This window comes from Callorhinus ursinus, unplaced genomic scaffold (genome assembly GCF_003265705.2).
Source record: "Callorhinus ursinus isolate GAN/ISIS: 27379988/994484 unplaced genomic scaffold, GSC_fseal_2.0 scaffold41, whole genome shotgun sequence".
Lineage (NCBI taxonomy): Eukaryota > Metazoa > Chordata > Mammalia > Carnivora > Otariidae > Callorhinus > Callorhinus ursinus.
Window position 1 is genome coordinate 9,453,606 of NW_027397103.1, and position 20,064 is coordinate 9,473,669.

A 20,064-nucleotide genomic window follows, 5' to 3' on the forward strand; every position below is an offset into this window, starting at 1 on the left:
AAAGCAAAAGTAACAAGAGCAAAAATAATGCACAGCAAAGGAAACCAACAAAATGAAAAGGAACCTACTGCATGGAGGTAATATTTGCAAATCACATAACAGATAAGGAGTTAATATCCAACATATATAAAGAACTCCTACAGCTCAGTAGCAAAAAAAAAAAAAAAGAGGAAAAAGAAAAAATGGCCAAGGATGTAAATAAACACTTTTCTAAGAAGATATACAGATGGCCAACAGGTCCATGAACAGGTGCTCCCCACTAATCACCAGGGAAATGCAAATCAAAACCACAATGAGATACCGCCCATGCCTTTAGAATGGCTATTACCAAAAAATTAAGAAAATAACAAGTGCTGGGCAAGGTGTGCACTTTTGACAGAAACATAAATTGGCATAGCTGCTAAGGAAAACAATATAGAGGTTCCTCAAAAATAAAAAAATTAAAAATAGAACTACCATATGATCTAGCAATTCCATTTCTGGGTATTTATACAAAGGAAATGAAAATACTAACTCAAAAAGATAGCTGCAATGAACCCCCATGTTCATTGCAGCATTATTTACAATAGCCAAGACATGGAAGCAACCTAGGTGTCCATTGATGGATGAATGGATAAAGAAAATTGTGCATGTGTGTATATATGTATATACAAATGCACACACGTATATGTATCATAGATACAGATGTGCACATGTGTGTGCTCACACACACATATATAAGGGAATATTGAGGCATAAAAAGGAAGGAGGTCCTGTCATTTGCGACAACATGGTTGGACTTTGTGGGCATCATACTAAGTGGAATAAGTCAGACAAAGATAATTGCATAATCTCGCTTATGTGTGAAACCTTAAAAAAGAAAAAAAAACCTTCAGATACAGATTGATGGTTACCACAGGCAGCAGGCAGTAAAATGTGTGAATGGCATCAAAAGATACAAACTTCTATTTATAAAATAAGTCATGAGGGTGTAATGTTCAGCGTGGTGACTATAGTCAGTAATACTTTATTGTAATATTTGAAAGTTGCTAAAAGAATTGATCCTAAGGGGGCGCCTGGGTGGCTCAGTCGTTAAGCCTCTGCCTTTGGCTCAGTTCATGATCCCGGGGTCCTGGGATCGAGGCCCGCTTAGGTTTACTTAGTATACTGCAGATAGGAAATGTAGCTGAATGCTGAATAGCATGAACTGTGCCTTAGTTTATCCATTTGCAAGGTGGTGATAAAAGTATCTCCATCACATAGGTCTGTTGTAGCAAATAAATGAATGAGTTTGTAAATCATTTAGAACAGTGTCCAAACCATATATTCCATTATATGAGTAAGATAAAAAAAAAAAAAAGTCTCATTTTTGCCTAACTCAAAGACTTATTGTAAATACTCAAGAAATCTTATGCAGTATACAGTTGGTCTGTTATGTAGGTAGCTTCTACTAAAGATTTATCTGAACAAATGCTGGCTTAAATATTAAATGCCTATATTGTGACTAAAGTTGCCACTGGGTCCAAATAAATGATCCTATCACCTATTGCCATGAGCTGCTTGTGGATTCTGTAATTATTTTGGTGATGCAGTGAAGCTTGAGATGCCCCCAAGATGCCAGCATGCCAAGGGCCTGAGTATGAGACTGACATTTGTTTGCCCATCCTGAGGCTGGGGAGAGAGTTTGTTTCTGTCCAACCCTTGCAGTCCGTTCTTGCTGCCTGGGGCTGCTGCTGTATTCTCATGGCCACTTCGGCTGCTTCTACTTGGTGCCTTTTTCCTTCTCTTCTTCTTGTCATTTCCTTCAGCTGCTTGTTTTTTCTTTCTTTGGAGTATGGCATCTTCATTCATCTTCAGACAGTAGTAGCATTGATTTCTTCTAGCCTATAAACTTAAAAACCTCAGCACCTACTTCACGAACATCTTTGTCTTCTACTCTTCTTCATGGTACTTGTGTTTTGTACTTTCCTTCTTTAGTAAGGTTAGAAGGTCTAATTGAGCAACCTGTCTAGTCCAGCGTCCCTCTGAATCCACCTACTTCTGACTTGCCAGCCCACTACTTCTTGAGTCCAGGCCCAGGTCTTAGTCCACTAGTGCTTTTCTGTTTCTCCCTTTCCCTTGGGTTTTTAAACATGTTGTTTCTTTAGCTTAGACAATTCCGTTTTCCAAACTACCCCCACCTCCAGTCTTTTATACCTTAGACTAGATGATACTTTCATTGAGAAACCTTCTTTTTCTATAAATTGCTTTTCCTGTAGGATCCCATAGCATTTACCAAATTTTGTTAGGTATCTGATCTCACCCAGGTGGTAAGCTTTGTGAGGATAGGAACTGTTCTGTATTTTCCATACCCAGCGGTACAATTTCTGACACATGGTAGGTAGTTAATAAATACTTAACTTTTGAGGTTAGGACATGTGAGTGCCTAGATGACTATGGGTATTGTTGTATATATGTTCTGTTATTATTGCTTTATAATAAGTACATTATTCTTAAAGTATGTAAAAAGCCTTATTCAGTATATCTCATGCTTACAAATATTAGTTTGCTTATACTCATGGAGAAAATTGATTATAGAGTTATTTAAAATATTTAAGCATAATTATTTCCTTTATTTAGTTACAGCCAAGTTCTACTTCTGAATCTATGGATCAACTGCTAAACAAAAATAGAGAGGGAGAAAAATCAAGAGATTTGATCAAAGACAAAATTGAACCAAATGCTAAGGATTCTTTCATTGAAAATAGCAGCAGCAATTGCACCAGTGGCAGCAGCAAACCGAACAGTCCCAGCATTTCCCCTTCAATCCTCAGTAACACGGAGCACAAGAGGGGACCTGAGGTCACATCCCAAGGGGTTCAGACGTCCAGTCCAGGATGTAAACAAGAGAAAGATGATAAAGAGGAGAAGAAAGATGCAGCTGAGTGAGTAAACTTTGAATTGAGCACATCCTGTTACTTACTTTTTCTTAAAGTGTACAGGGGCTTTCAGCTCAAGAATCTCTCTAGACTTTTGGATTGCTTTATACGTAGCCCTCAAGTTGCAAATAACTGGTCTGACAGATGACATCTTAAGTAAATTAGGTCTTTGCACTGTGTACTCCTTTTCTTTCCCCATTTTTGTTCCCCATGGCCAGAATCTAGACTAAATTAAGAAAGACTTTTCTATAAATGTACAGGGAGTTTTGGGAAGTATATATCCTGGATGCTAGTCAGTACCCACCTCCTAGCCCACTGCTAGAACCAAGAACTGCTACTGCCAAGAAAAGAAAGAAGTATCTGTTGTCCCTACTTGGAATGCAGCATGTTTTCTGTCAGAAACAATGTTTTCGTTAATTGTTAGATTTGTTAAGATAAACTTAGTCCTCCACATTTGATGTATTATCAGTTGAATGGATCTTTGTGGGCTAGTCTCAGAACCTAACCACCGTTAATTTATCTGTTCATACAATCCATTTATAGCTGAACTTTTGGAAGGTAGCTTGTTGATCTGTCAAACAGTGCTTATTCTTCATATACGGCAAAAATTTTTATTAGAGTCATGATTCTTCCCAAGGTGTGTCATGTAGGCAAACATTTTGTCACATTAGAAAATATTGCATGCTAGGGGGCACCTGGCTGGTTCAGTCTGCAGAGTGTGTGACTCTTGATCTCAGCGTTGTGGGTTCCACCCCATGCTGGGTGTAGAGAGTACTTAAAAATAAAATCTTAAAAAAAAGAGAAAGAAAATACTGCATTCTAGAGAATTGGTATATTAGGGATTGCTTTTAGGGATATTTTGTCTTCTCAGTTTTAAGTTGATTTGTTAATTGCCTTTGAGAGAAGAATTAATATTAACACTTTTTTTAGTATTTGAGAGAGCGCACACACGCGTGTGCATGGTTTGGGGAGGAGTAGGGGGAGAGGGAGAGGGAGAGAATCCTCAAGCAAACTCCCCACTGAGTGCAGAGCTTGAGGCCGGGCTTGATCCCAGGACCCTGAGATCATGACCTGAGCCGAAATCGAGTCAGATGCTTAACCAGCTGAGCCACCCAGGTGCCCCCACTTTTTTAAAAATGCCCTTTTTTGGCCTGTCTTTATCAGATTAAGGAGTGGGAAATATGTGTATGCATTTTAATGAAGAGAATTAGTGTGATCTAGTAAGAATTGTTTATGTTTAGCGATTTTTTAAAAAGGCATAGAAGACTTGAGAGAAGCACAGGTTTCATGCAGATTTTACTGGCCCTTTTTAATTTTCCCCTGGTTTAGGCAAGTGAGAAAATCAACTTTGAATCCTAATGCAAAGGAGTTCAACCCTCGCTCCTTTTCTCAGGTAAGTTTGTTTCTCTCTTTGAAGTAATCATAGTCCCCCAAAAATAAATTTATTATTGGTAATAATAGTACTTTCCCCATACCTGCCATCTAAACTCACTTATAGGATGCTGAAACAACTTGTAGTTTAAGTTTCTTTTTCTTATATGGTCATTCATGAATATTTTTGAGTCATTGAAGAGATCTTGTCTTATTTTGTCATCAGTTAGATGTGATCTGTGGTAAATCTTTGAATCTTTCTGACTGGCTGGCTAGCTGGGCTCTAAGGTTTATAGATAAACTATTTTTATTCTTCTGAATTTATAAGCTACTTATTTTTTAATTTTTTAAAAACAGTGTCTTCAGTTCCTTAAAAATCACAACTATTTTTAAAGTCTTATCGATAAGTTGGCAATTATTGTAATTAATTGCAATTGAAATTTATTGTAATTTCTACCCAAGTGTTTTTCCCTTAATTTGAAACATGGAAGTTTATTTTCTAAAACTTTTTCATTAAAAGGCACTAAAAGCAAGTAGAACTTAGAAAGATGGGAAAGATCAGTTCTCAGATTGCAATAATAGTTAGCTTTCACCTTACGGTAATTGATTTTTATTTTTGTAGCCAAAGCCTTCTACCACCCCAACTTCACCTCGTCCTCAGGCACAACCCAGCCCGTCTATGGTGGGTCATCAGCAGCCAGCTCCGGTGTATACTCAGCCTGTCTGTTTTGCACCAAATATGATGTATCCGGTCCCAGTGAGCCCAGGCGTGCAAGTAAGTCCTGGATTTTGATGTTCATTTACCCTCCTTAGTTATGTGTATTTGACACCAAGCCCTCTCTCGGTGTGTGGTGACTTAAGGCAGTAACGGCAAAACAAGAATATTTGAAAGGGGGAGGCATGCGGTGGCACGGTGTGTTGTTAGTTTAAAAACCTAAATCTGAGAATGTTTTCTGGTGAGAAAGAAAGACGGCTTAGATTTATTCCAGTTTGGGGTTTGTCCTTTTAGGTGTGGGTATGATTTTATTTTTTAATGACTCCTGGAGAATCCGGAAACTTCAGAGCTAGCTCTCTAGCAATATACAACTAAGAGAAAATAGTAAAATATATTCTTATTACCTGAAAAGCCTAATATTCATTTTTTTTTAATTCCCTCAAGCCTTTATACCCTATACCTATGACGCCCATGCCAGTGAATCAAGCCAAGACATATAGAGCAGGTAAAGGTGAGAATAATCCTGCCTGTGTTTGCTTGTAGTCTGCATGCTGCATGAATCAAGTAACTCATTTATAATGAATGAATATTTGTACTTCACCTTTCACTTTTGATGAGCCTGTGCATTGACTTGTGTTACCCAACATTACATAAGGTATTTGGATACACTTCCCCCCCCCCCCAAGATTTATTTATTTGAGAGAGAAAGAGAAGAGGGAGGGGGCAGAGGGAGAGGGAGAAGAAGAGAGAAACTCGAGCAGACTCCTCACTGAGAGCAGAGCCAATCTCACAACCCTGAGATCATAACCTGAGCTGACACCAAGAGTTGGACGCTCAACGGACTGTGCCACCCAGGTGCCCCTAGATGCATTTTTATGAACAAGACTAGGGGAGGAGAAATGCTCATCAATTGTGATTCTTCAAGATCCTCTTCGAAAAGAATAATTGAATTTTTGAAGTTTTCATTGTTAAATTTGAAAAGAGTGTTTGCTAAATTAATTTCCCGGGTTGTTGACCTTTTTATTTCATACTAACATACAATCCCCCCTCCCCCAATCCAGAATTTCTTTTTGAGCCCGAGGGCATCGCATTTCAGCAACCATCAAAATCTTCATAGTAGAGGATGTTTCCTCATCTTTTTTTTTAATTAAGTTTTTTTTTTGAGATTTTTTATTTATTTTATTTATTTGAAAGAGAGAGACAGAAATAGCAAGAGAGAGCACAGGCTGGGAGAAGCAAGCTCCCTGCTGAGCAGGGAGCCCGATGGGGACTCGAGCCCAGGACCTTGGGATCATGACCTGAGCTGAAGGCAGATGCTCAACCAACTGAGCCACCCAGGCACCCCAACACATACTGATCTTAAAAGGAAATCTTTTAGGGCGCCTGGGTGGTTCAGTTGGTTGAGAGACTGCCTTCGGCTCAGGTCATGATCCCGGAGTCCCAGGATCGAGTCCCGCATCGGGCTCCGTGCTCAGTGGGGAGTCTGTTTCTCCCTCTGACCCTACCCCCCCCCAAATAAATAAATGAAATCTTTTAATGTTGGCAAATGCTAAAGGATGTCCTTTTTCGCCATACAGGTAGTTGAGAGCTATTAATTGCTATCATTTTATTAAGAAACTATAGAAAGTAAATGATTTATATTAAAAAGATACTTCTCAATGCCTAGTAATACCCTCCTGACCTAAAACTTTGACTTCTTAAATTAATAAGCTTTCCTCAGTATTTGAAGTAATCATTTTGTGGATGTTAATTAAAATTCTTAATTTTTTTTTTAAACAAGTATGGTATCCTTTGCCTTTGAACACTGGAATGTGTTGAAAGAACTGTAGCTTAGATAATTTGAAGTTATCTAGTTTTAAGATTAATCTTATTCTGTGGATCTAAAAAAATTCAGGTGGAGAAAAGATTCTTTTAGTGCCATGTTGAGTGAGGTTAATATTAAGGTGTTCCTTCCTCTTACACTGTTGGTGGGAATGGAAGCTGGTGCAGCCACTCTGGAAAACAGTATGGAGGTTCCTCAAAATGTTGAAAATAGAGCTGCCCTATGACCCAGCAATTGCATTACTGTGTATTTACCTCAAAGATAACAAATACAGTGATCTGAAGGGGCACCTGCACCCCCCAGTGTTTATAGCAGCACTGTCCACAATAGCCAAACTGTGGAAAGAGCCCAGCTGTCCATCAACAGATGAATGGATAAAGAAGATGTGGTATATCAATACAATGGAATACTACTCAGCCATCAAAAGAAAAATGAAGGGGCGCCTGGGTGGCTCAGTCAGTTAGGTTTCTGCCTTTGGCTTGGGTCATGGTCTTGGGGTCCTGGAATGGAGTCCCGCATTGGGCTCCCCACTGAGTGGGGAGTCTGCTTCTCCCTCTGCCCCTCCCCCTGCTCGTGTTCTCCCCCCCCTTCTCTCAAATAAATAAAATTTAATAAAAATAAAAATGAAATCTTGCCATTTGCAAGTATGTGGATGGAACTAGAGGGTATTCTAAGCAAGATAAGTCAGAGAACAACAAGTATCATATGATCTCACCTGTATGTGGAATTTAAGAAACAAAACAGAGGATCATAGGGGAAGAGAGGAAAAAATAAAATCAGAGAAGGAGACAAACCATAAAAGACTCTTAAGCATAGGAAACAAACAGGGTTGCTGGAGGGGAGGAAGGTGGGGGATGGGTTCACTGGGTGATGGACATTAAGGAGGGCACATGATGTAATGAGCACTGAGTATTATATGAGACTGATAAATCACTGACCTCCACCTCTAAAACCAATAATATATGTTAATTGAATTTAAATTAAAAAATATTAAGGTGTTCCTATATTACTACCTGGTTTTGGGATATTTTAATGATTATTTAAAACAGCACAATTTTGGGATGTTTTTATGTTAAAAATAATTGCAGTGAAAGCAAGCACTATAGTATGGCTCTGATGTGAGAGAGGCACTTTAACTTCAGGCGGCCGTGTCATTTCCCATAGGCAGAGGAGAAGTTAATGCGCTCTGAGGGACCCTCAGCCAGTGTTGTAGAGCCAGTTCTAGGAAGGTGGAACAGGCACACTACAAACAGCAGCTGTAAACATGTGCTTTGCCAAGAATGTGGAAAGTGACGTGGTAATTGCTTGGTCCATAATTCAGATTTGGTGATTATCAAGATTTCGCCATATTTATTTGAGGGGTGCTTTGTTTCTTTGCTGCAGTATTTAAAGTAAATCCCAGACACCATGCCATTTTATTTCTGCATACTTAGTGTGTATCCTTTCAAATATGGACATAATTTTCTTAGCTAGCCAGAGTGCTGTTATCACACTTTATAAAATAGTAATTCCTTTTTGTCTAATCACCATAATTACATTACGTTGGTTGAGTCATGTATATATTTTTACAGTTGGTTTGTGTGAATATGGATCAAAGTAATAAGATCCATACTTTATTACATTTATTACGTGTCTTTGTAATTCCCGTTTTTCTCCCTGCTATTGCTTTGTGGCAGAAACCAGTTGTTAGATAGGAATGTCCCATATTCTAAATTGTCTGTTCACTTCTTGTGATGTCATTGATTACATTCAGGTTTAATTTTTTTGTGGGAGAGAGGTAGGAATATTTAATAGATGATTGTGAGTTCTTTATAGTGGATCATTCAGCAGGTGTACAATATCTGGTCCTACTTTGATAATTGGTAAAATTAAGGGCTTAGGTGGTGATAGCCCAGTCCTCCCCTCCCCAGATGGAAAGTTTTCTGTTACTCTTTCATATAATTTGTTAGGGCGCTGGTTCTCAAATTTTAGTGTGTATCAGAATCACTTGGTGAATTTGTTAAAAACACAGATTGCTTAGCCCCAGCCCCAGAGTTTCCAATTCAGTAGGTTTGGGATATAGCCTGAGAATTTAAATTTCTAGTGTAGCTTATAAAACCAGTTCCCTAGTGATGCTCATGGTCTGCGATCATACTTTGAAAATCATTGCAGTTAGGAGTTTGAAAACAATAATTTCTGAATTCCTAGCATTTCTTTTCTATTTATTAACTGGAATCATCCTGTAAGGGACTGTTCTTTTCAACTAGGGCTGTATATGGTTATCCTCAGATAGTTGGTACAGGAAAGTTAGAATAAATGCTAAAATTTAAGGGCTTAAAATTGCCTTAAGTGCCAGTTTTCAGGGAGGAGTTGGTGCCCTTGATACTTTCCAGTAGTGTCTAGTGAAATTGTTCGCTTTGAAAGATGTCGCTGTCTCCCCTTTTATTTTTTAAATATTATGAATGCATGGATTTTCATATACTTTTATATATTCATTGTGTTTCAGTGAGTTATTCTTTTTGCTGCTCCTGCTGTCCCATCTTTTATCAATGGCAATCCCTTTACGTTGGCTCCTGTGTCCTTTTGGTACTACTCATTTGTCTTTTTTTAAAGATTTAATTTATTTATTTGAGAGAGAGCACGCATGAGCAGGGGAGAGTGGCAGAGGGAGAAGCCGACTCCCCGCTGAGCAGGGATTCCCGACATGGGGCTCAATCCCAGGACCCTGAGATCATGACCTGAGCCGAAGGCAGATGCTTAACCGACTGAGCCACCCAGGCGCCCCTCTTCATTTGTCTTTGATAACTTCCTTAGTTTCTGCTGTAAATAAGATGTTTCAGGCTAATCTTTTTCTAAACCCAGACTTGGATCCATATTCCTTCAAGGAGTCCTGATTCTTCTTGCGGAAATGGTATTTATAAACCGTTTTCTGGTCTTTGGGTGTGCTGTTGAGTTACTGTGTCTTGGCCTTTTCAGTGGACAAAATTAGGAAATTCATACTGATATATCTAATTCAAGTTAACATTGCAAGATTTTTACAGTGACTTTTTGCTTGCAGCTCTTTTTCTTTTACATTGAAAATTTTCTAAAAATAGTAACTGTATTATCCTTTTAAAAAAGAAAAAGGGGCGCCTGGGTGGCTCAGTCGGTTAAGCATCTGCTTTTGGCTCAGGTCATGATCGCAGGGTCCTGGGATTGAGCCCCGTGTCGGGTTCCCTGCTCGTTGGGAGGCCTGCTCTCCCTCTCCCACTCCCCCTGCTTGTGTTCCCTCTCTCGTGGTCTCTCTCTCTGTCAAGAAATAAATTAAAAAATCTTAAAAAAGATTTTATTTATTAGAGAAAGAGAATGGGTAGGGGCAGAGGGAGAGAATCTCATCCCAACTCTCTTCTGAGTGTGGAGCCTCATGTGGGGCTCAGTCTGACAACACTGAGATCATGACCTGAGCTGAAACTGAGAGTCAGATGCTTAACTGACTAAGCCACCCAAGTGCCCCTGTATTATCTGCCTTTTACAAATAACCACAGAGCTTAGCTGCCTGAAACAACAAACAAATTATTTCACACAGTTTCTCAGGGTCAGAAATTCAGGAGTAGCTTAACTGGGTGGTTCTGCCTCAGTCTCTTATGAAGTTGCAGCCAAGATGTTGGTTAGAACTATAGTATCTAAAGGGTTAAATGGGACTGGAGGATCTGCCTCCAGATTCAGAGCTATTGACAGGATAATGCTGGTCATAACATGGCAGCTGGCTTCTCCCAAAACGAGTAATCAGAGAGAAATTGGTATAAATGGAAGCTACAGTGTGTTTTACAACCTAACCTTGGAAATGATGTAACTTCTGCAATATGCTATAGATGACACAAAGCAGACCTGGTACAGTGGGAGGGAACTACACAAGGATGTGAATACCAGGAGGCAGGATGACAGGGACCCATCTTAGAGGTGGGCTTATTTACATTTTGCTATAATGTGTATAATATATTTTTAAAATATTTGTTGTCTAATTATTATCTTACAGAATAAAATTTAACATTTCTTTGCAGTATTTTCCTTAGTATCTGTTTCATTTAGAAATTTTTAAGTGCCAGTTTTCAGAGTGAGTTGTTGGTATTTCATATTTTTATGGTGCTCTTTTCAGTGTTTTAAAAATTTTTAACATTTTGATTTTTTAATATTGACCTTGTGTCTTGCCACTTCACTAAACACATTTATTGTTTTTAGTAGCTTCTTTTAGACTTAGAACTCTCTATGTACATAATCATAACTAGTCACTGTATCTTTGTATCTTTTTCTTTATTGCACTGGCTGTTTTCTAAGTGATGTGATCCTTACATTGCTCCTGTTCTTAGGGTAAAGCATTATCTTAGAGTGTTAGGTACAGGCATACTCCCTTTTATTACACTCTACATACTGCCTTTTTTTTTACAAAGTGAAGGTTTGTGGCAACTGTGTTTCAAGCTAGTCTGTTGGCATCATTTTTCCAACAGCATTTGCTCAGCATTTGTCTCTGTGTCACATTTGGTAATTTTGGTAATTCTCTCATTTCAAAATTTGACATTATTATTTGTTTTATATATATATATGTGATCAGTGGTTACAACTCACTGAAAGCTCAGATGATGGCTAGTCATCATCCAAAATCCACACTTTTTGATTGATGTACCTCTTTTAATGATAAGTCTCAAAGTTTTCCCTTGAGTTCCCTCCCCCTTTACATTTTACTTAAATCCAGCTTCTTTGTCCTGTATTCTTTCCTACAGTTTGAATTTCAGGAATTGCATTTCTATGGTGGTGGTTAAAGTGCCCCTCTGCTCTCTGTAATCCTTGCAAACCTGTAGTAGATATCTAAGAGAGGCTTGATAAGATCGGGTTGTAGTTTTTTAAATTTAATCTAGAATGTCTCATAGATGAAGTGTATACTATCATTAGGAGTCACATGATATCATCTTTCTTTTTTGTGATAGTAGGATAGCCTTATCTGTTCAGGATAACATTTCCTACCAGCTCTTCTCTGTTTTAGCGGCCACTGACAATCATTGTCTAGCCCTAGATCCATCACTTAATTAAAGGTTGCAAAATGGTGACATTCTCTATTATCCCTTCTTCAATTATTGGATGGAATATTTCTATAAAGAAAAGCTTTATAGATGCCTGGGTGGCTCAGGTCATGATCCCGGGGTCCTGGGATCAAGTCCTGCATCAGGCTTCTTGCTCAGCAGGGAGTCTGCTACTCCCTCTGCCTGCCACTCCCCCTGCTTGTGCGCACTCACTCACGCACTCTCTCTCTGATAAATAAATAAAATCTTAAGAAAAACTTTACCTTGTCAAACTGTTTGGTTACCTGGAGATATAGTTTGTGCAATTAAAATGTCATCATTTCAAGAAAGTTCTCAAAATAATGAGTTGATTTCATACTATCCTCTAAAGGTTGACCACTGACTGTTTTTGTTGTTCTGTCAGTACAAACTCATGGTTTTTAACATTCAGTTTGCCAATTGGCATTTTTATTGGAATCACATTAAATTTCTATATTAACTTAGGGGAGAATTGCTGTCTTTTTATTTAGTCTTCCTATGCAAGAACAATTATGCCTTTCTGCTTCTTTAAATCGGCTTCTGTACCTTTAGTGGTTTTTTAAAGTTTCTCTTAAAAGATAGTGTGTTTTCAGTTTATACCTTAGGTGTTTTCTTTTTTTATTGTTATTATAAACCAGGGTGTTTTCCACTGCAGTTTTAAGTAGTTACTTATGAAGTAAGTTTAAGTTTATGGAGTACTATGTATGAGGGCTATTGCTGTCTTTGTGTTAATTTTGTATCGTGCTATTTTATCTGTCAAGAACTTGCTTATGAAATGCAGTCATAGATTGTGTAAGGCATATCTTTCCTGCATGATAGTAAGACCTTTGCACAAAACCACTTTGTCTTCTTGGTACAAATGCAATGTTTTTTACAACCTGTGAGAAAAATTTTGTTGTGTTTAAAAATATGCCAAAGCCAAGAACTTGATCAACATAGAGCAGAATTTCTTAGCCTTGGCACTGTTGACATTTTGGGACAGATATTTTTGGTTTATTAGCATACCTGCCCTTTACCCATTTTTAAAAATATATTTTTAAAAGATTTTATTTGAGAGAGAGCGATTGGGAGAGAGAGAGAGCACGAGCAGGGGGTGGGGGGAAGGGAGAGGGAGAAGCGGAACCCGATGCAGGACTCGATCCCAGAACCCTTGGGATCATGACCTGAGCTCAAGGCAGATGCTTCACTGAGCCATCCAGGCGTCTGGGCCTTTACCCATTTGATGCTAGCGGTACTCCCCTTCTAGTTTTGACAACCAAAATATCTCCAGATATTGCCAAATGTCCCTTGAAAGACAAAATTGCTCTCAGTTGAAAACCATTGGACATAAGGAAATGGTTAAACTATGGTCCATCTAAATTATAGTTTAATATTAAGGTAAATTCAATTTAAGGAAGAAAATATACCATAAACCCAAGTATATGTCTGTATAAATACATATGCATATGTGCTAATGCATAGAAGATAATCTAGAAGGCCACACACAATGGTTGCTGTTAGTGGAAAAAAAATAGTATGCAAATAGTGGGATGGAAGATTTTGTTTTGTGTCGTTGAATTTTTTATGTTTTAAAATTCAAGTATTTTCTGTATGTATAACTAGAATTTTAAATTTTTTTAAAAGATTTTATTTGTCAGAGAGCACAAGAAGCAGGGGGAGCAGGAGAGGGAGAAGCAGACTCCCCACTGAGCAGGGAGCCCAATGTGGGGCTTGATCTAAGGATGCTGGGATCATGGCCTGAGCCAAAGGCAGATGCTTAACTGACAGAGCCACCCAGGCATCCCTAGAACTTTAATTTTAAAAAAAGATTGTATACTTGACTGGCTTTTTTACTTAGTTTTTTTAAATGTATGAGGGTTATAATCAAGTATCAAAAGAAATAGTGAACTTTCATTTGTTAAAAATGTTACAGATAGGAGTTTGGGGTGGCTTTTCTTTACTAAAAGGAATTGCTTTTTCATTATATGGACTCTCAAGATCAAATTCAGAAAAATATTACTGTATACACGTTTCTTCCATTTTCACATTTGCTTTTCTAAATACATAAAACACTATATAACTAGCCCTCCTAAATTTCAGAAAGTCATTAAATTTTTAGCAAGAAAATTGAAATATTTAAAATAAATTCTCTCAATTAGTAACTACTGATATAATCAGTTCTGATGATTTTATGAACATGCCAAGTTACACATTCTTTATGCCTCCTACCTTGTAAGCAGTGGTTCATGATTCCTTCCCTCAGGTGGCTTTGTTAACATCACACCACAAAACCCATCACAGACAACAATCAGTGCTCTAATAGACATGTAAGGAGAAGGTACACAGAGCATGCAGCTAGCTCTTTTTGGGGGAACTGGGAAAGACATTACAGAGGAGATGACAGCTGCACTGAATTTCTTTTTTTTTTTTTTTAAGATTTTATTTATTAGGGAGAGATAGAGCACCGGCAGAAAGGAGAGGCAGAAGCAGGTTCCCCATGAGCAGGGAGCCTCACGTGGGGTTCAGTCCCAGGACCCTGGGATCATGACGTGAGCCAAAGGCAGACACTTAACAGACTGAGCTACCCAGGTGCCCCTAAATTTTTTTAAAAAATAATCTCTACACCCAGTGTGGGGCTTGAATTCACACCCCAAGAATAATAATTGTATCCTCTACTGACTGAGCCAGCCAGGTGCCCCAGTTGAGCTGAATTTTAGCTGAATTCTTTTTCTTTTTTTTTTTAAGATCTTATTTATTTGAGTGTGAGAGAGCATGAGAGGGGAGAGGGTCAGAGGGAGAAGCAGGGAGCCTGATGCGGGACTTGATCCCGGGGCTTGAGCAGAAGGCAGCTGCTCAACCAACTGAGCCACCCAGACGCCCCTGAATTCTTAATTAGAGTTTTAACACGGGGAGGACCATGAGGCAGAAATCTGTGTGGAATAATAATAAAAGACATAAGGTAGGGCCCTAGGTGGATCAGTTGGTTGGGCATCTGCCTCCGGCTCAGGTCATGATCTTCGTCCTGGGATTGAGCCCCACGTGGGGCTCTCTGCTCAGCAGAGAGTCTGCTTCTCCCTCTCCCTCTGCCCCTCCTCCCTGCTCCTGAGCTCGCTCGCTCACAAATAAAATCTTAAAAAGATAATAATAAAAGACAAAGTGATTTTTAAAAAGAGCTGTTAGAAACCTGCTACATTGTAATGTGTGATGCTGTGTCTTGAGAAAGAGCAAGAGATTGTGTAAGAATTCAGTGATGGGAAATTAAGATAGAGTTAAGCTTAGTGTTGGGTCTGTTTTGGCTTTTTTCTTGTGCTGTTTCTCTTTGAATAACTCTAATAGCCTTCTGTAGCAAGTGACATAATTCGGTTTATCAAATAGGGATTATCTGAGAAAGTAGTATGAAGGAAAGTTTTCATAGTGTTTTAAGAGTCTATTTACAGGGACTCAGGATCAAATCTGGGTGTCATCAGAGAGGGTCTCCAGTGAAGCTGCTTTCAGGCTCACACCTGAAGGATGAGTCAGAGTTGTCCAAGCTGAGGGTTGGGGATTGGTGTTTGAGGCATATGTAATAGGAAAATCGGCCAGAGTGGCTGAAGTGGTGGTGGGAGTGGTATAACATGGCACTGAAGAGGCAGGCAGGAGGGTCACATCATGCATAGCCTTGTGGACGTGTTCGTGTGTTTGATTCTAAGGAGATGGTATTTTCTAATACAAAGTCATCTTTTCTGCAGTACCAAATATGCCCCAACAGCGGCAAGACCAGCATCATCAGAGCACCATGATGCACCCAGCCTCAGCAGCGGGCCCACCAATTGTAGCCACCCCACCAGCTTATTCCACACAATATGTTGCCTATAGTCCTCAGCAGTTTCCAAATCAGCCTCTTGTTCAGCATGTGCCACATTATCAGTCTCAGGTAAGGCTGATATGATCTAACTCTTAATTTTTGTTCCCTTTAAATAACTTCCAGTTTTAACCTTTAATATGGTAAAGGGGTTTTTCTTTACATTTTGTGCTCTGTGTTATGGTGAGGTAGATAGTTAAGTATTTGGGGGCCTTTTTAGTATAAGAAGGTTGCTGATCAATGTGAGTATTTCAAAGGAAATAGCCAAGAACATTCGTTTTAGGATTTTCAGAGTTGTTTCTGTAAACCTGGAAAGCGTGGAGTTAAGACATCTGACTAAAATTTGCTTGAACTCTGTTCGATACTTTAATGTATTTTCTTTATATTTTGTTTGAACACAGCATCCTCATGTCTATAGTCCTGTGATACAGGGTAATGCTAGAATGATGGCACCACCGGCACATGCCCAACCTGGTTTAGTGTCTTCTTCAGCAACTCAGTACGGGGCTCATGAGCAGACGCATGCGATGTATGGTAGGAAGCATTTTGTTTGTCTCTTTCAGTGTGAGTGACTAGTAATTTGTTTTAAAGCTCTGAAAAGAAACTTTAAGAATAACTTAGCCTTTTATACCATTGAGGGTCAAGAATCTAAAGAAAGATGAACCCATTTCTGTAAGTCTTGGCAAAATCATTTCAACTTCTGTTCCTGAAATTTGTCTTCAAATATCTCTCCTTATTTTAAGTGAAATAGAATGATTTGTATAACAGAAAATATCATTTGTGGAGAAGAGCATCTTCCTCCTCTTCCTCATCAGTATTAACAACCATTTGGTATGGCCTGCCTAAGGCATGCAAGAAAGTTTTACCACAATGAGAGCACTCTCTAGCAAGAAAACATTCTGCTTCACTCCTTCCTCTGGCAATCATTGGCATTACATATTTTTATTGCTGTTTGTTAAAATGAATGCTACTGTGTTTCTGCCTCATGCTGATTTTAAGTGGTTGAAATAGTATAATATTGGATCTCCTTTAGATATGAGTCACACTTTAAATATAATTGTTATAAGCAATGGTAAAATTAAAATGAGAAGTATCCTATGTAAAATAATTAAACAATATATAAAAGAATAATAGGCAGAAATCTTCATCTTAGTTTTGTGGGTGGAGAACTTTGTGCAGGTCAACTTAGCATCTGTCTAAAGTACTAAAATAATATGGTTTTCAATGTTGAGAATTTAAAATAACATTTCCCCATAGTCAGTGAGTTGACCCATATTATATTTTTCAAAAAACTTTAGTACTAGTTTCATTAAGATATAGGTTTTGTTTTGAACTTTGCTGAGCACTCCTGTACTGTCATTTAGGTTTTCCCATTGGCATTTCAGTTTCTTGGAGTGGGAGGAAAGAAATGTAAGTTTATTCATACAAATGAAAAGTATACTGCTATGAGAAATTATCATTACAAGCAATTACGTGGACATTTCATTTTTAAACCTTTTAAAACCTTTTTAATGACTACAGTTAGGATATTTTGTAGGTTCGTAGGAATAAGGACTCAGGCAGCAGTAGTTTCTTGTCATCCATAACCTGCTGCTCGTGCCTTCTTCCTGGAGGCATGCTCCCGCCGCACACGTTTGCAGTGATAGGAATGTTAAGTGATTAAAGGCATTGTTTTTGTAAAATACTTAAATCCAATCTTTATTTTACACATTATCACTTAAAAACTTTCTATTGTGGATTATGCCCTTTAAATTAAAATGAGGTATTTGCCACGTTTGGGGAAACTTTCTTACCAGAAACCCATTCATAATTTAATTGAAAAAAATACCAACAGACTGATTTGGCTTATGATTTTGGTTATGATTGCTTTTCATTGGCTTGTCTTAACCAGGACTAAGTATGTATGAAATTGCATAAAAGCGTGTTCATCACATACGCTTTTAAGCAATTTGTATACATTTCAGCAACTTTCTGGTTTGCTAAAGGCTTAAGTGAAAAAGTTCATTATGAGTTTTTATATATTTCTGGTAAGTACATCGTGATTTAACAAGTGGAAAAAAACATTTCTCCCCTCCCATTTTCTGGCATACTCCTCTTGGAATAAGATCTAAACCTTTTGAGCTAAAATTTCCATTGCTTTTTAGAGAGTAGCTATTGGTTGTACCCATGCTTATGAGACATTGTAGTGATACTGTGATGTTGAGAAGAATCTTTCTCCTCAGTGTGTTCACTCACTGCCAGCATCTGGTTTTGTCTTTTGGATGATGTTCATTGGTTTGAAATAGCCTGTATAGTAAATACTGTATCTAAGACGCTAATGGTTTTATAACTACTTTCCCAAAACGTGTACATTTGAAAAGTAGTTGTCCTTGGACACTGAAGTCAATTCATATGTGGGTAAATAGGAAATACTGCAAACAAAACACTAGGTCTAATGGCCAGTGAAATCTGGCATGATTTGTCATGAAGACTAGTTCTTTATTGCCAGGAGAAAGTTGCTCAGCCAGATGTGAAACTATTCTCCTGCAGTTTACACAGGTTGTAGTTAATTGACGTCTGTTGACGAGGGCAGGCTGGGGTGAAGCTGTGGACTTGATATGGTTGTTGCTGGTTACTCAGGTTCTCATTTGGATACTTCATACTCTAAAAAGAACGCTAGAAAATGAACTGTTTTATTCTTTGCCATCATAAGCCATAATTTAACCTAGTAAAGCAAGTTCAATTTACTTCAGTTATTTTAGATCTTCCAAGACCCTTCTAAAGTACATTATTTTAAACTAAGACAAATCTGTTGCATAGAAATGCTAATTTTACACTTCTTTCCCTTAAACAGTTTATATTGCGTATTCCCAGAGGAACCAAGTATTTTGAGTATGAATTGTCTATTTTGAAGCTTCATTCTATCTAAATATTCTCAACTTTTTATGCCAACAAAAGAATATGCACCCAGATGTTGGCGACAGTTCTATGTCACCCTTTTGTCATTTTTTCATTGTTAACAGCCATAGCAGAAGGCTTTGAGAATAGAAAGGGCACTAATGACTACAAAATGAAAGACTGCTTATTGTCTTTAAATGGTAGGCATATTCAATATAAATATGCTGACATTATTAAACAGCTAAATTACTCAGAGAAATATTAGACATTCTAAGTAGTTCTTGACCTTGTTCTCTATCTATCTATCTTAGAAAGGAGTTTGATCACAGACTTTATCTCTTTGACCTTAATCTAACTTAAATCATTGCCTTTGCCCCTTCCCTCCTAAGAAGTTACTTTTTGTTTCCTGGTCTCGTAATTCACCTAATTTTTTTCTGTGGCAGTGGTGTTTTCCCTTTCAGAAGTAGTAGTAATGAAAATTTCTCTACTAACTGAAGCCATCGGGAAGAGTTAGATCCAGAATCCTCTTTGAGTTTGTTTTTGGTAGTTTAATGAAGATAAATGAGAAAATACAGGAGGCAAAAAGATTTAAAATGCACCTATTATCCCTCCACTTGACAACTACCTGTTAACATATTGGTGTGCATATCCTTCCAAATGTACTTAACACACACACCCATTTATGTAGATATTTTAATAAGAAATGATATTATACTCATGTTTAATATTACCATTATTGTGTTTCTAAATTTTTGGGTTCACTTCCAGATGCCTAATAAATAACTTACAGAATAATGATGCTTCTATTAATGATATACAAAATTGTTTGAGTCTTTTGAATTAAACTTGGTAAATATTCTCTTATTTTGGTACATTATTTATATCCAGGTTGTTCAGTGGAATGCCGTGTTGGTCTTTTGATTAGATAATGATTTTATTCCTTTCATTTAAGCAAGTCAGCATGTGGAACTCGACACATCAGTACAGAAGAAAAAATATCTTTTGGTTCAGTCCTTTCTTGTTTAATTTTGTAGCAATGTTTAAAGTGCTTGTCATCTCTTGTAAAATAAGAAAAATGATTTATGCATGAATACAAAAAAATTACTAAATATGTCAACCTTTCCAGAAAATTAGGAAAATGCACACCTCAAAAGGCTAATTTACCTTTCTATTTCCCAAATTCAGCATGTCCCAAATTACCATACAACAAGGAGACAAGCCCTTCTTTCTACTTTGCCAGTGAGTTGGGTTTTTTATACTAATTTTAATTGAACAGTAAAACACTTTTTAAAGAATACATGTTAAGGGAGTAGACTTGTTGAGCAATATTTTCCTTGTGCCAGACAAAATCGTTGAATATATCTATATTTGTAAATAATTCAGAGTTTTAAAAAAGGAAATACAACCCAGCTTAAGAAAGCTGGAGTTAATTAAAAAATTGAGTTTCTTCAGAAATTAATTTTTGCATACCAAGCAAACATGTGACAATTGTTTTGGAAATGCCTAATATT

At 37.8% G+C, this 20,064-nt stretch overlaps 1 protein-coding gene across 8 annotated transcripts in view; it reads left to right on the plus strand.

Moving 5' to 3' along the window:
- The window catches only part of ATXN2 (ataxin 2), a 123,511-nt gene that overhangs the window by 78,363 nt on the left and 25,084 nt on the right, over window positions 1-20,064 (plus strand). For 5 of the 8 annotated variants that reach the window (XM_025889733.2, XM_073881122.1, XM_073881120.1 and 2 more), the window contains 7 exons: window positions 2,599-2,903; window positions 4,227-4,290; window positions 4,891-5,043; window positions 5,428-5,494; window positions 15,564-15,748; window positions 16,078-16,210; window positions 19,739-19,792. In XM_025889733.2, coding sequence (XP_025745518.2) covers window positions 2,599-2,903; window positions 4,227-4,290; window positions 4,891-5,043; window positions 5,428-5,494; window positions 15,564-15,748; window positions 16,078-16,210; window positions 19,739-19,792 — 961 coding nt within the window. The remainder of the gene's footprint in view (window positions 1-2,598; window positions 2,904-4,226; window positions 4,291-4,890; window positions 5,044-5,427; window positions 5,495-15,563; window positions 15,749-16,077; window positions 16,211-19,738; window positions 19,793-20,064) is intronic. The other 3 variants (XM_025889734.2, XM_073881121.1, XM_025889736.2) reach the window with 3 other exon arrangements.